This window comes from Sesamum indicum, linkage group LG10, assembly GCF_026168435.1.
Source record: "Sesamum indicum cultivar Baizhima isolate 11 linkage group LG10, ASM2616843v1, whole genome shotgun sequence".
Lineage (NCBI taxonomy): Eukaryota > Viridiplantae > Streptophyta > Magnoliopsida > Lamiales > Pedaliaceae > Sesamum > Sesamum indicum.
This window is the reverse complement of record NC_142666.1, coordinates 14,970,283-14,985,679: the sequence shown is the minus strand read 5'-3', so window position 1 is coordinate 14,985,679 and position 15,397 is coordinate 14,970,283. Positions and strand designations below refer to the sequence as shown.

At 36.3% G+C, this 15,397-nt stretch overlaps 2 protein-coding genes and 2 pseudogenes across 8 annotated transcripts; 2 read left to right on the top strand and 2 right to left on the bottom strand.

Moving 5' to 3' along the window:
• Positions 1–2: 2 nt before the first annotated feature.
• On the bottom strand, positions 3–6,100 carry LOC105172115 (uncharacterized; annotated as a pseudogene). The gene is made up of 6 exons (XR_016068019.1): positions 5,328–6,100; positions 4,626–4,771; positions 4,464–4,520; positions 4,183–4,358; positions 1,452–1,656; positions 3–1,342 (listed from the first exon to the last, which is right to left on the bottom strand). The product of XR_016068019.1 is annotated as an uncharacterized LOC105172115 (transcript).
• LOC110012701 (G2/mitotic-specific cyclin-1-like) lies at positions 4,223–5,349 on the bottom strand. Its single transcript, XM_020697258.1, has 5 exons — positions 5,328–5,349; positions 5,006–5,015; positions 4,626–4,742; positions 4,464–4,520; positions 4,223–4,358 (listed from the first exon to the last, which is right to left on the bottom strand). The coding sequence occupies exons 1-5, from the start codon at positions 5,347–5,349 to the stop codon at positions 4,223–4,225; spliced, it is 342 nt and encodes a 113-aa protein (XP_020552917.1).
• A 594-nt stretch (positions 6,101–6,694) lies between the features above and the next one.
• LOC105172116 (pentatricopeptide repeat-containing protein At3g53170) lies at positions 6,695–12,463 on the top strand. 6 transcript variants are annotated; one of them, XM_088886158.1, is made up of 7 exons: positions 6,695–7,102; positions 7,616–8,472; positions 8,556–8,711; positions 8,959–9,284; positions 9,663–9,756; positions 9,854–10,126; positions 10,225–12,463. In XM_088886158.1, the coding sequence occupies exons 1-3, from the start codon at positions 6,722–6,724 to the stop codon at positions 8,599–8,601; spliced, it is 1,284 nt and encodes a 427-aa protein (XP_088742284.1). In that variant the 5' UTR covers positions 6,695–6,721; the 3' UTR covers positions 8,602–8,711; positions 8,959–9,284; positions 9,663–9,756; positions 9,854–10,126; positions 10,225–12,463. The 6 variants fall into 6 exon arrangements, with proteins under 6 accessions (XP_088742284.1, XP_011091754.2, XP_088742282.1 ...); XM_011093452.3 differs by having other exon boundaries at positions 6,710–7,102; positions 7,616–8,711; positions 10,225–10,322; positions 11,464–12,463; XM_088886156.1 differs by having other exon boundaries at positions 6,710–7,102; positions 7,616–8,711; positions 9,867–10,126.
• On the top strand, positions 11,442–12,463 carry LOC110012668 (protein ENHANCED DISEASE RESISTANCE 2-like; annotated as a pseudogene).
• Positions 12,464–15,397: the final 2,934 nt, after the last annotated feature.

The window sequence follows — 15,397 nt, the reverse complement described above, 5'->3', positions numbered from 1 at the left end:
CTCACCTGCTCCGCTAGTCTATCTCTACCTCCGCGGACACGTCGTCGATCGACCGATGGATGTCCTGGCTTGTTCCTGGCTTTTATAATATCCAAATTGATCAAGCTCTGCCAATGACTTTTGGGCAACAGGGAAAAAGAGTGACAAGATCGGGTATTTGTTGTTCTGAAACTGGGAAGTGATGAGCATCTTCGGCTTCTTCAGGGTTTACTTTAGCCTCCTCAAAACTGTTAGCTAAAGATTTTTCCACTGATGAGACAGTGGGCAAATTGACACTCACAACTTCCTGCCAGTCCCACAGGAATCAGCTTTACTAGGGGCGGAAAACATTCCCTGATTAACCCACAGGTTAACCCCATTCTGGTCCACATGAGTAGTTGCTATAAGACATCCATATTTTGTCTAGCTAGGATTACATCCCAAATTCTGAGAGTTTCCGAACCATTCTTAGTGCAACAACATCGAACAAACGAATAACTAAATCATCTGCTACAGTAGTAGCCAGAAGACCATTGTACAGGTGATATACAATCTTGACTAATGCACAATCTATTTGCCATCTGGATTTTAATTCACGTCCCTTAAAATCCCAAACTTTTACATCTCCACAGGAACCAGCACTTATCATGATGGTATTGGTTGAGTCACAAGCAACACCAACCACTTCTCCATCATGAGCACAGGGTTTTCTTTCTGACATATCCAGGTAACTGCCTCGACTAATTCCTGATTGAAGATTCAATCCAACCACCTGCAGTCCCTAATACTGCAAAATTGCCACATGCACTGATCGCACAGGCCTTAACTGGTGTTGGATCCTCTGGGTGTGCTTGGGCAGTATCCACGTGGCATGTAACTACATTGCACCAATCGCGCTCCCTGATTTCAGCAACATCAAATGCAATTACGGGCTTAAGTTTTATTTCTGCTTCCTTGACTTTCTCTACTCTGCTGATCCTGTATAACAGAGAACAGCCGAAAGGCATAGAATCTGATACACAGTAGTAGCACTATGCCCACTTCTAAAACGTAGGAGACGAGGAGGATCCCCCTCACTAGTGTCAAAAATCCACATTTTTATGGAGTTATGACACCAGATGAACCACCAGACGCTAAAAGAGGCTGCCCATCTGTTGCTGAAATCACAGGATCTTTTGTAGAATGAGTGAAACTAACAATCTCAATATCACGAAGAATGTTGTGAACATGAATCTTTCCATCAGAACAGCCAACAGCAACAACATCTAGTGCTGGAGAAGAAACACAACAGCAGATCGTTAACTTTTTTCATTGTGCTAATGTCCCATAGTTGCAAAGAACCTTCTTGACTTCCAAGAAGTACCTGTTACAATACATTTTGTGAGAGGAAGTTTTACAGGAAACTAATGACTTATAACCATATTTCCTGCTCGAATGCTGCCAGCGCTATGTTAATGGTGAAAAGAGGGTACCTGCTCAAGATAAGTATCCGGATGCATTATGCAGGTTGTAGTAAACTTGTTTCCTAGTGAAATGTGACCAACTGGAGAAAGATTCTCAGTCACTCCTTTAAAAGCCCAGATAAAGATGTTGCCCTTTAACATCGATGCTGATGATGCGTTCACCGAGAAGAAGCAACTGATTGACCTTAGCATTATGGCTTTCCCAAGTTGACAACTGTAAAATTTGAAGTACTATGTTTATGCCAGGAAAAATCATCACATGTAAACAAGCCTACTGTTATTGCCATAAAGTTTCCAATAAAACTTTTATTGGTGAATTTGAAATTATACTTTTTTTTATCATGTCATGCTCCAAAAAGTGTCATCTTCATACCCACCTGTCACTCTTTATCCATATCCAAAGCTGTAGCACTCACTTAAGTATCCAGAACAAGAATTTTGAAATTTCAGCAAGAACAAAAACCTAAAGAAGGAACATTCAATCGACAATTGAAAAAAACATATTTACACTGTTGTCCCAGTTCACATGCGCCATGCAAGGTAAGTCAGTCTGTCAAATTCATATATATTGATATGCTAAAGTCAATTTTCTTTGAATTATGATAAAACTTTCCAAAAAAATGTTTCAAGAATCTAATTGGTGAAGTCAAAATCAGCACGAATAAGAGTCATAAGACTTATAAGCCATTACAATATAGACCTCTCATCACATCCCATTTTGGACCTCCAATATGTAACACCCACACACAACAATCAAGCTTTGCAGACAGCAATTGTGTAGCATTTGCTGGATTGCTGTGCCGCAGAGTAAATTCTTAAAAAGAGAGAGAAAGACAGAGAGAGAGAATAATCTATCAGAAGAAAGGAGGAAAGAACAGAAGCAAAATCAGCATTTGTAGATCCTAAACTCAATAGTCATGAGAAGTCTTCTAATGAGTGAGCAAGTACCATATCTACCTTGAAGCTAATCTATCACCCAATCAGTGTAATCATCACAAAAACTACTTTTCCCAGAAAAAAATCGCTCAAGAACCAGTTATTCTAAAGAGACTCAATCAAGTTATTCTACGGCAACAAAATGTTTGTGGATTTGTCCTTTCAATCTGATTTTTGACACCTCTAGGCTCTAATGAAGAAAATATTCAGAAAGTTGATGCTATTCCAACATACTGGAACCACTATGCAAAATACCTTCTAAAAACATTAGTGAGCAGCTCCAAAATTATTCTCATATGTGGATAAAAAGCTCACTTACAATAAATTCACCACAACATTAGTTGTAGCAGTCTTCTATACTTTTTTTCTGCGTTATCTATGACTACACAACATACAAATAGAGAGAGAGAGAGAGAGAGAGAGAACACAAAAACAAATCATCCAATCAGTAACTCAGATAAGCAAAAGTTGCAGTATGTGAGCCAACAAAGCATGATTTCACACATATTCCCCCTCGGCAAGAATAATTGCCAAGTTTTTTGGTCAAAAGGATTAGAACGTTGACTTTTTGCATGTTGCACTTTTGGAGTAGAGTCCATAGGCCCACTATTTTTCTTTCCCAAGGACTTCTACAAATAAATATTAAACCGGATATATATACTTATTAATATTAAATAAATATGTTAAAAAGCCTAAATAAATATGTTCCTTTTAGTAGAAAAACAAAAAATAACAAAATATGAGAAAGACCAATAAATTAAACTATAGAAAAATATTGATGGATTAAACTATAATACATAATAAAAAAAATAGTGTATAAAGATACAAAAGAGTATAAATTTAAATAGAAATAAATACTAAAAAATTATTAAGTAAATTAAACAAATGAATGTTAAAAATATTAACACCAAATAAATCTATTTCTTCTTGTACAAAAATTAAATCAAGCAAGTCATCATAGAATTTTTAATCAAAGTAAAAGTAAAATGAACATAGTTAAAAAATTAATCAATAAATTTAAATTAAAAAATTCAATTAACCTCTCTATTTTTTATTAATTTAGCACATGACTACAAAATGTTCAATTAAATTAAAATATACAAAAGAAAATAAAATTAAAAAAAAAAAGAGAGCTTGAATCACATACATTGAAATACATATATACTTATATTACAAAGCATATATTGATCATATACAATATTTAGGATATATATATTTAGGTACTTCAAGAAACCTAATTACATAAAAGCTAAAATATAAAGTCATTCTTTTCATTCTGTAAAACATCATTAGTAGGCACAAAATAATCTAGAAAAGAACAACAAAATTAAACTATAAAATAAAATTTAATTGATGAAACTATAATATATATAAAAAATTGGTGTATAAAAGATACAAAACAATACACATTTAATAGAAATAAAACTTAAATATCAAATTAAGTATAATCATACAGATAAATATGACTAAAAAAAATGTGTTCCTTCTTGTAAGAAAACAAAAATGAAAGACGGAAAAAATACAAAATTAAATTATAAATTAAAACGATGAAACTGTAATATATATATATATATACTAGTATATGCTCGAAATATAAGTCATCCCCAAATATTATAATGCACTCCAATTTATTATATTTCAATTATAACCTAGAAATTATCAATTAATCAATCAATTATGTATTATAATTTTTGGGGGCGTTCTAGATCAACAAGAAATACAAAATTGTGCTTTGCAAACGACATTATAAAACAAAAGAAGTTACCAGATTTGCACTAAAATGAGGAGTTTCAAGAGTTTATACCTCAACTGGCTTGTAGATCTCATCAACATATTCAAACAATTCACATCAGCAGCATCAATGACGACTTCTCTCCGGCCTTCTCCTTTAGCTCTGCAACTTCTGTAATCTCCTCTGGCTTAGGTTTGGTGGTTGCTGCAGCTTTTTTCTGAGCTCCATCCGCCATTGGCATTTGCAGCCTGTATTTAATCAAACAACAAAACATCAATAAGGGCGTGTTCATCAATAAGAGAAGTCAACAAGAATGACTGAAACAAACAAGATTGCAAATTCAAGAATCGCACCTTGTTGTTTTCAGCTGCTGCAGCCTGTTCATTAGCCAGTAACTGAGCACAAAACTCCTGAATAAAATAAGAACACAACACATAATTAGCACGCAATAGATCATATTCAGAGTTCAATCTGTTCATTCACTTTCAGTTAGGATGAAAGAATTTGTTCAATACCTCGTAACCGGTCGAGAAACCTGAGGAAGCTGCTTCCCCTCGACCCCACCAACGGTAACCACATTTCCTATGTCACCTAGTGCACCACGATTCTTCCTTTCTGCTCCCACATTCTTCCTGCTTAATAGCCCCCGGGGCTACCTCTCCTGTAGATCAGATAACAACACAAGGACAAATGAGATGGGGGAATTTCATCAAAGAGTGCAAGAAATGTATGGGAAAAAAGAAATTGGTCAATGGTCATTGCAGTAATGAAATGAAAATCCACAAGAACCTCAACCCAATCAACATTATAAAGAATCTAATAGAGGTTAAATCTAAGACAGAGTTGTGGAAGTTTCATCTAGAAACAATAAGCAAACAAAAGAAAAATCAAGAACCACACATAACCTGATCAAAGTAAAGGAACCATGATTTAACATACACTCGCTTAATAAGATTCTTTGATCGGATCATTGAAAGCAGGTCTAATTCAACAAAAGGGGTGGAAAAAATAACAATAGAAAGTGTCAAGAAGAGCACCAACACCATACGCATCAAAGATCAAGAGAACTCAAAAATTATGATAGTAAGATCCAAGAAAGCTTTAAAATCCATTTGAATGCAATGGCCCGTTATCTAAATTATTGAGAAAGCCATAAGCATTCAACACAATCATTGAGCACAAAAACATATCAATAGACGAAAGAAAGTTTCAGATACCTTGAACAACTCTCGGAGCCATTGCTGAAACACACCTTGAAAAAGCGCTGAACCCTCTTTTCTTTTCCCCCCTCCCCCTCTCTGTGTGTGTGTGTGTGAGGGCTCAATGAGAAACACAGGGGATGGGAATGGGAGAAGGGACGCCCTTTTATAGCTGAAGAGAACGGGCTTCTGCCCAACGGTCTTATTTTTTTGAATTTGTAGCCAATCGATGAAAGTCGATCCGACGGCATATACAATTGCCGCTCTTTAGCCGTTGAGACTGGAAAAAGTTACCGTTGTTGACGCCCTTTTGAAGCTGAAGATAACGGGCTTCTGCCCAACGGTCTAATTTTTCTGAATTTGTAGCCATTCGATGAAAGTCGATCCGACGGTATATACAATTGCCGCTTTTTAGCCGTTGAGACTGGAAAAAGTTACCGTTGTGGGAAAAAAAAAAAAAAACTATATATATATATATGACTGCCTAATCTCATCGACTAGCCGCTTTCTCAGAGTTTAGCCGCTAGGCGAAGAAGAGGCCGGCACTAGAAGGAGAAGGATCGGCAGAAGAAATAGCTACAGTTTGAATAATGACCAGGAAGAGGTGGGGTCGCACTGGACTTCCTAAGTACTTCTCAATTACCCAAAAAGAACAATAATAAAAGAATCCATCAATTTTCATTCCAAAAATATCAAATTATTAACTTTTACTCTAAAAAATAAATAAGTTTCGATATAGTTCATTTAATTAAAAAATTAAAATATTAATTTATCGATATATTAATATCTCTTTAAATTAATAAAATTTTATAGTCTCAAGGTTATTAATTTATAAAGGTTTTACTATATGTTGAAGTATGGAGTCTAACCCAACATTACATTCAGGCCCGACGATTAGATATCTATTTTTATTTTTTTTTTGTAAGGGTAAAATTTGTAATTTAGCAATGCTTCCGATATGCCTTAGTATAAATAGTTGATGGATTATATTTTAATGTTTTTCACTGAAAACAATCAAAGTAGAAATCAATCTTGAATGACTATAGACACATTCCAAAAACGAGATGGATTTTTTTCAAGAAATGAATTAAAAGAGATAAATTTAAACTTGATTATCGAAATATTCATAATACAATATGTAAAACTCATTATAAATATTATAAAAAATAATTTTCACTGGTGATATTAATTCCACGTGGAAAAGCCATTTTATAAAATGCTTTGAAAATTTTAAAAAAACTCGATCACACACACTCTAATTTTTTTTTTTAAAAAAAAAAGAACCTTATAAATCCTAAATATGATTATATTAAAATTTTATAAATTTTGTTAATTTTTTTTACCAAATAATTTAATAGGACTTATGAATTTTCGAACATTTCATGAAATATTTTAAACAACTTATTGGCCAAATGAATAAAAATAAAAATACTCCCTTTATCAAAATTCTTACTCCCCGCTCGCAATCTAGCAAGGATATTTGGAAAGAAGTCCTTCAACCGTCGGCGATGGAGCTTCTCCTCCGCAACCCAGCCAACCTCCGCCGCTCCTCCTTCAAAGTAGAGTCATCGTCCAAGAAAATCCCAGATTGTGACAGTAATTCTCGGTCCCAGGGCCTCCAATTTCGCAAGTTGTCCAAGAAGGACCTCTCAAGAATCTTGAGAACGGAGGCGGCCATTAAAGCCATAGAGAAAAAGGCCAATTCTTCCAAGTACAAGAACCTCTGGCCTAAGGCTGTCTTGGAAGCTTTGAGTGATGCAATTAAGCAAAACCGTTGGGAGTCCGCTCTTAAGGTTGCTTGCTCCTCCTTTTTCTGCAACCGAAGTTTTGCGTGAATTTTCAGTGTCTTGTGTTTGATGGGACTTTGAGATGTGTTTTGAGGAAATACTTGTGCTTTGAATGCCTGTGTATACATTTAAAAATTCTTTTCTGGGTGTTTTGGATTCTGGGATTGTGAAGCATGATGTTTCTTGCAGGAAGGTTTTAACTGCTCTCTTTTATGTGTAGTTTTCTGGGATTCATAAATGTCGCGAAGCTGCCAATGATAAATTCTATGTTCTTTTGATAGAGAAGATTTGTTACATGAACTAGAGTTTCTTTTTTATTTGTGTAGATGAATTTCTTTAGCTTGAAAAAATTTGCTTTAGAGTTTAATCCAAGAGATTGTGGTTTTTGTTTACTCCTCTTTGTATACAAGTCAATCATGTGGTAGTGTTAAATTTCTGAATATAAATTTGGTGAACTGTGGATAGTGTATTAATGTTGCCTGTTCCTTTGACTATAAAATTTGTTTCTCATGTTTGTAGATATTCGATCTTCTACGTCAACAACATTGGTATGAGCCAAGATCTCAGACATATGCTAAGCTGCTAGTGATGCTTGGCAAATGCAAACAGCCAAATCAAGCTAGTATGCTTTTTGAGGCCATGCTTTGTGACGGCCTCCAACCTACAGTTGATGTTTACACTGCACTTGTGGGTGCCTATGCCTTCAATGGCCTTCTTGACAAGGCATTTAGTATTGTCGAAGATATGAAGTCCGTCAACAATTGCAAACCTGATGCTTTTACGTACTCTATCCTTATTAAATATTGCATTAAACAACATCACTTTGATATGATTGGGCTGATTCTAGAGGAAATGTCACATTTAGAAATTGAATGTAGTACTGTGATATATAACATCCTAATTGATGGATATGGAAAAGCTAAGTGTTTTGAATTAATGGAGAACTCATTGACTGACATGATTCGAAGTGGCAAGTGTTTTCCAGATATTTTTACTTTTAACTCTGTAGTTGGAGCTTATGGTGGATGTGGAAGGATTAATGAAATGGAGAAGTGGTTTGATGAGTTTCAGCTTATGGGATTGAAGCCTGACATAATGACATATAATATTCTGATCAGATCGTATGGGAAATCTGGCTTGTACCAAAAAATGGGATCTGTTATGGAGTTCATGAAGAAGAGATTCTTTTCTCCCACAATTGTTACCTACAATATAGTAATTGAGATATTTGGAAAGGCTGGAAATATCGAGAAGATGAATGAGATGTTCCTGAAAATGAAACACCATGGTTTGAAGCCTAATTCTATTACTTACAGCTCTCTTGTCTCTGCATATAGTAAAGCAGGGCTCTTGGGCGAAGTTGATTCAATTTTAAGGCAAGTGGAGAATTCAGACGTGATACTTGATACACCTTTTTTTAACTGTATCATCAATGCTTATGGCAATGCCGGTGATGTAGAAAGGATGATGGAGTTATTAATGGCAATGGAGGGGTGTGGATGTAAACCAGATAATGTAACCTTTGCCACAATAATTCAAGCCTGTCGTGCCCAAGGGATGATTGATATTGCCCAGAATTTGGAGAGTAATATGACTCATGCTAAAATTACATCAGGTATCTTGTAAAATCCTCCTGTTCTGCAGAAATTTATGCTTCTTGCTGCTGCTGCATCAATTCTTGATTTTTTCCTCAGTATATTAGTTGATATGTTATCTACTATTCTACATTTAGTAATGCTCCAGCATAAATTTAGTTCCCCATTTCTTGGTGGACCATAAACCTTGACCTTGATGGATAATTCGACCTGTGTGCTGACTGACTAAAGAATGCTGATTATGATAAGGTTTTAACTAATGTTCAGGAGGAAGTCGATTGGATGGAACGAGAGAAACCATTACAGAGGATGATTATCCTGTGATCGTCGACTGAGAAGAAGTTCTTTACCTCCCTCACATCTTTGTGTGGGTGAGAATGTTTATTTTTTGCAAGGTTATCCAAGGGGAGGCCATGCTTGAGTGGAAATAATAATAACTATGGAACTCTTAGCAAGAGATGGAACATTTTGGAGATCTCTCTACTATGAGCTCACAAAAAGACGGCATAGCTCCAAATGCATGGTTGCTGATGTGTGCAGCCGTTCTTCTTGTGCACTGTGGTCTCCTGCTATTCATGATTCAGTTGCAGCTGGTGGGTTTCTTTCTGTTTATTTGACTGCTATTCAGCTAGACCTCATCAAAGATAAAACAAATCTACTTATTGGAAATGGCAGTTTAGGCTAGCAATTGTAGATCCAATCAAATAAATAATTGAAAGTGCTTGCTTTTCTGCTTTATTGTCAAGATGTCCACTGAAAAGCAACTGCCGGTGTCAGTATAAACCAAAGTTAAGTTCTTTGTCCCCTTTGAATGCATGCTAATATTCCTTTGTTTGCTATCAAGGGAAGGTCTAACGAACTCACCCCCTCCCCACCCCCCACCCCTGAAATAGAACTTTCACTATCTTAAACAGAGTTGTGGGATAAAACAACTCCCATGCACCTGGAGTAACATGCTTGCGTTCGTGCAGGTGAAAGTTGTGGTGTATTCTTATCGAGTTATTTTCTGCCGAAAGGCTTACATGGGCCTGAATGTAGCTGATACTATATATGTCCTTGATTTTGGTATGTATGATAAATATACTAAAGCAAACTGTTTGAAACATGTTCCTAGTGCTCTTGCTTGAGCGTGCTTTGATGTCAATGGAATTGATTCATGCAGTCATAAATGCCAGGATGATGTGCAAGGAAGTCACAGAACAGTAATAAGCTGTTGTTTGCTACAATTACACAATACTCAATTGCGTCCAGGAAGCTAGTTCAAGAATGAACCAAGATGAAAGGATACAAGTTCAGTCAGCAGTTCGACTGGCCGGTAGTTTGATATGATTATAGCTGTGGAGCAGGATTCTTGGTGAAAGATTTTGATTTCTTGTTGAGGATATATACTAGAAATCATCAAATACATCTCTCTGTACTGGTAGGAATTGAAAAGGTGAACACTGAGCACACTGTATGAGATTGGAAATTCATGTAGTGATCTTGTTTCTTGTAGAATTGCCTGACATACCTTCGTTTTGTTTGATGAAATAGGTTTTCCTCGCACATGGGTCTCAATCCACACCTTCTCATTGGTGTGGTGCACAATATGCAACGGCAGAGGAATATGAGTGGTTGCTTTACGTGATCAGGTTCATTCTCATCCAATAAAGCAGCAATTTTTTCAAAAAAAAAACAAAAAAACAACTCATAAGTATTTTCTCCAGCTTTTGCAACAGCAAAAGCCTCGTTTCTCAATTTTCCTCTTTTACCTTCGTATAATTCAAGCCATCATCATTTACCAAAGAAAACCCTAATCCACAAACTCCCGTTTCTCCAGCTTGTGGTTAGGCTTTTCCATACTTCTTTCTTTCCAACATGTTCTTTCTGATTGATTTCTCTTTTTTTCCCCTTTACTTGTATCATGTTGTATGTTGCTGTGAATTTTTATTTTTTCAGTGATGGCAATGGGGAGTTCATTGTCTTTTTCTGATGACGTAATGTTGTTACATTTGTGGGCTCTGCATTTTTCTTTTTTCTTTTTTGGATTGAACTGAATTTTCTCTATGAATAAATTTTCTTGATCACACCTTGCTTTGAGCAGGCAGATGTTCCTGTACCCTTGTTTTCTTATTTTATTTGGGACTTGGAAGTAAACGATCGATTTTCTACCCATTTCACTCTTGAGCAGGTGATGAATTACCAAGGAATAGAGTCATGATTTTTTTTCTTCTCTTTGTTGTGGCAGAAAAGAAGTTTAAGAATGTCATAAGCATTGCATATTTGGTTAGCAAAGTGTAATGTAATTATTAGAAAACGTGCCATTTGCATTCTGTAATGTTTCCTAATGGTAAGTAAAATTTCATGTTATTGGGGTGAATTCTATGATTGAGTGGCCTAGGGGAAAAGTTCTGGATGTGTGTACCCAAAAGAAAATTGACCACCTATCACACAACCCTTTAATTTTCTCTCCATGTGGTGTTAACATTGAATCAAGGCAAAAAGTGTATAGTTTGGTATGCTGTGTAAGTTTTCACCCTTAATGGTTCTTGTTTTGATAATTGTTCCCTTGCTTTCTGGTTGTTTCTGTCCGTGGTATTTTGATTAGTTTGCTGATCTTTGTTGCTTCCATTCACACGTTCTTGGTTATAGTCCATATTCTTTGCTTCATAATGCAACTGTTAAATCACTTGCCACCTGAATAATGTTTCCTTTTAAGTTTGCTTGCTGCAAATGTCGCCAGTGTTTATTCCATCATTACCTCTTTCCTGATGACTATGAATTTCTGGACAGGTGATTTTGTTTTAGTATGGCAAAGCTTGTGGCAAATAAGGAGCATGAGTGGGTTGAGTATGATAGGAGGTCCAGTTCCACATCTTCAGCCAGATGACTGTTCATATGGTTCGACTTCTCCCGGAAGCGCTTTCTTTGTTAGAGTACCAGAATACCTAAAATCAAAGGTCAAGAACCCTGGTCAAGACTATCTACTGAAGCCACGAGGTTTTGACTGGATTAAAGGACCAACCAGGATTTCAGAGCAGCTAAATAGGTCCTAAAAATCGTGTCCGGAGAGCTCTTGAAGAGGAATGTTCAAACGGTCATAAACCTTTTGTTTGGGTTTTCAATCTACAAGTTCCAAGTAAAGATAACTATAGTGCTGTTGCTACGTTGTGGTTACGGAACCCAGCCGATTCATTGATTAGTTGATTCCTGAAAGGTGATGAAGGATTTATGACTTCAAGATTAAAAATGATCCAGCTATTTGGCGAGCCGGCTATCTGCATTACTGGCCGATCACTTTCTACCAAGTACTGTGTAGGACAAAACTTTATAGAAGTTGACATAGATATTGGATCTTCAATGGTTGCAACTGCTGTTGTTCACCTGGCATTTGGGTACTTGACAACACGTATTGCTGATCTAGCTTTTCTTATTGAGGGTGAAAGTGAGTCTGAGCTGCCAGAAAAAACCTTCGCAGCTATAAGATTCTCTGAGCTTGATGTTGCTTCAGCAAGGCATATTGAACTGACATCTGAAGACAGCATGGGATATGCCTCTCAATGGGTAGGATCAGGCCCGATGCCAAGAAAGACTCGAAAAATTACTCTATACCTAGTCCTACTCATTCCATTAAACTCAACTCAACTCAAGAGCTATGGGTCTCAAGACCATGCAACTCTAGACACAACCAAGATTTAGTTTTCGAGTAGGATCAGGTTCAGACTATTTTTTTTTTTTCAAATTTATTTTTTTCTGTAAATCATACTAATTAATTTAAATTTCTTTCATTTTATTTTTTTCCATAGTTTATCAATAAATTTAGATATTGAGACCAATTCACAAATAACTCATTTTTTATAGAATTTTTAAATATATCCTTTATTATACTATTTACAAAATAATATGAAAATATAAAATCTACATATTTAATAGAAATTTAATTTAATATTATAAAATTTTAAAATTTAATTTAATCACTTTCAAGTCTCCAAACAAGCAATATTCCGCTTGCAATCTATACTCTCATGGAGACCGAGCTAAGGTGTTCTCGACCATCATTTATTGAATTTGTTAGTTGTTTTTTGCCATTTAAGGCTCCTTGACGATCCCCCCCTTATAGTTGACCTTCAAGTCTTTTTCAATGCCCGTTGAGAGTGAGAAAATGCTAGGAAGTTGCCCCCTCAAGATAATGCCCTGAGGTCTTTATCTTGAAGTAAGCTTATTACCGGGCTGGGGAAATCCCTCCGATCGAGGAGGCGAGAGCTGATTCGTAGAAGAAGCTCGAAGCTGACATCTATCGGAGAGAAGAGCGGCTGAAGACCCGGCTGTAAGCCTGTCTGTAAGCCAAGACCCGGTCCGACCAGCGCTATTCTGACTGCAAGGAAGAATAGAGTAAGCGGGTCTACTGCTCTATCCCTCTTGGAATATGAGTTAGATGTTCGGGTTGGCAGCTATTATAAAATCTACATATTTAATAGAAATTTAATTTAATATTATAAAATTTTAAAATTTAATTTAATCACTTTCAAGTCTCCAAACAAACAATATTGCCTATGAAGATATTAACAAATATATCTAGTATGATAATATAGATATATAATCAATTATTTAATTATTTATTATTTAAAAAATGTATATGGTTAAAGAATTAAATGATAGATAATGTTCTGGTCTCTTAAATTTTTTAAATTTGTTCAATTGAATGTAGATCGAAGTTGTATTTAATTCGATTAACTGAACGTACTGAAAGTTTGGTTAACTGAACTTTTGGTACGCTGAAAAAATCAATTGAATTGGGAAAAAAATAGACATTTTTTGGATCTAAATTGGGTATAAAGACCCATGGGTATTGATGGATAGAGATCTAACCCAAATTCATTCTATATTTTTTAATGGGTCTGGGTCTAGGCTATTTATTAGGTTTGGGCCTGGGTCTCTAAATTATGTTATGGGTCTAGATAGGGTCTTACCCTACCCATTTACACCCCTACATGGAAGTGTGTGCTCATCTCTGCCTACAAGATTTTGGAAATCCATGGGAAAAGGAATCTCTATTGTCCTCCCAAGTGCTTGAGATAGTTTTTCAAACTTGTTAGAATATTTAGGATTTGTGAATATCTTTTCTTATTTGTACATGACATTTCTTATTTATTTGGGGTAAGTATCTTTGAGGTTATTCACAAAGTTATAGTTATCACTTAATTCATCATTATATATAGAATTGGAATAATCAATAATATACATTATAATTTTTTTCTTTTTCTATTTTCTATATGGTACAAGAGCAAGTTGTGAAAAAAACAAAAAAAGAAAGAGGATTGAGAGAAATTATATATATATATATACTTATTTATATATATATTTCTCTAAAAAAAAAAGAGGAGAGAAACCTAAACCCTAATTACTCAAAACCCCGTATTCTCGGCTGCCACCCCTAGCCTCTGCCACTTGCACCGTCACGCCGTGCCTCGCTGTTTTTGCGCTCCAATGCTTGTGCTCCTGTAGCCTTCCTCCAGTGCCTCTTTCCCCAGAGTCTCTGCTCGCGCTACTGCCCCCTACAGCCTTTGCTCATGTCGCCATCCCAATCGCACGCACCTCTATCTACACTCCCGCTTTGGGCTACGCCCTCGCTGTCATTGCTGAAGCACCGCCAATCCACCGTTCTCCAGTAGGGCCTTGCCTAAGTGCTCTATTCTCTATTGTTTTTTTTTTCTTTCTCTTACCTAAGATAATTTGGGATGCGTTATATGATATGTATTCTCATGAGAAGAACATATCTTTTGTTTTTGAACTTTATGAGTAACTTCTCCCTCAAACAAGATGGTCGTACAATTCCCAACTTTTTTGCCTCATTAAAGGGGACGACTAATGAGATTATGTTATATTACCGATTGAGTTGTGATGCCTAGACTCGAAAGACTCAATGGGAAGATTTTTTGGTGGCGAAGTTCTTGTCTGGCCTTGACAACAATTTGAAAGTGGTTCGCGATCATTTCCTAGCCAGTGACTATGTCCCTACATTATCCAATGCTCTGTCATGTCCTCCCTGTTGCTACTCGTTCTTCTGAATCTTCATCGAGAACAACCATCGAGTCCTAGGCCATGACAGTTTGTGGCCGAGGTCACAGTTTTTCCCATGGTCGTGGTGGTCGTGATCGAGGCTCCAACACTTCTACTAACTCTCGTTACTCCACCATTATGGTCGAACCAATCATGTAGCAAAAAAATATTGGCTCAAATATGACAAACATAATAGTTTTCATACAATTAACAATGGTGGAGAGTGTGGAGCACCAAAGCATTCTACGAATGAGTCAAACTCGGTTACCATTAGTCATGAGGAATATGAGCAGCTGCTCTATCGCACTATTGCTAATTCAGCTACCATAGCCACAACTTCCTCTCCGAGTGCTTTTGTTGCATCTCACGGTGAGTCTAGGATGCTAGATTCAGGTGTTACTATACACCTCATTGGTAATCGATCTCATTTTTCCTCTCTATCTATTTCTCATACTTCCCTCCCCATTCACCTGATTGATGGTTCCTACTCTCCTAAACCCGGCTCTGGTACAGTTTATCCCACAAACCATCTTACCCTTGCTGATGTTCTCTTTGCCCCAAAGTTTCCTATTAATCTACTCTCTGTTAGTCAACTTACCAAAATACACAGTTGCTCAATAACCTTCTTTCCTTCTTACTGTGTGTTCTAAGATCTACAAACATAGAG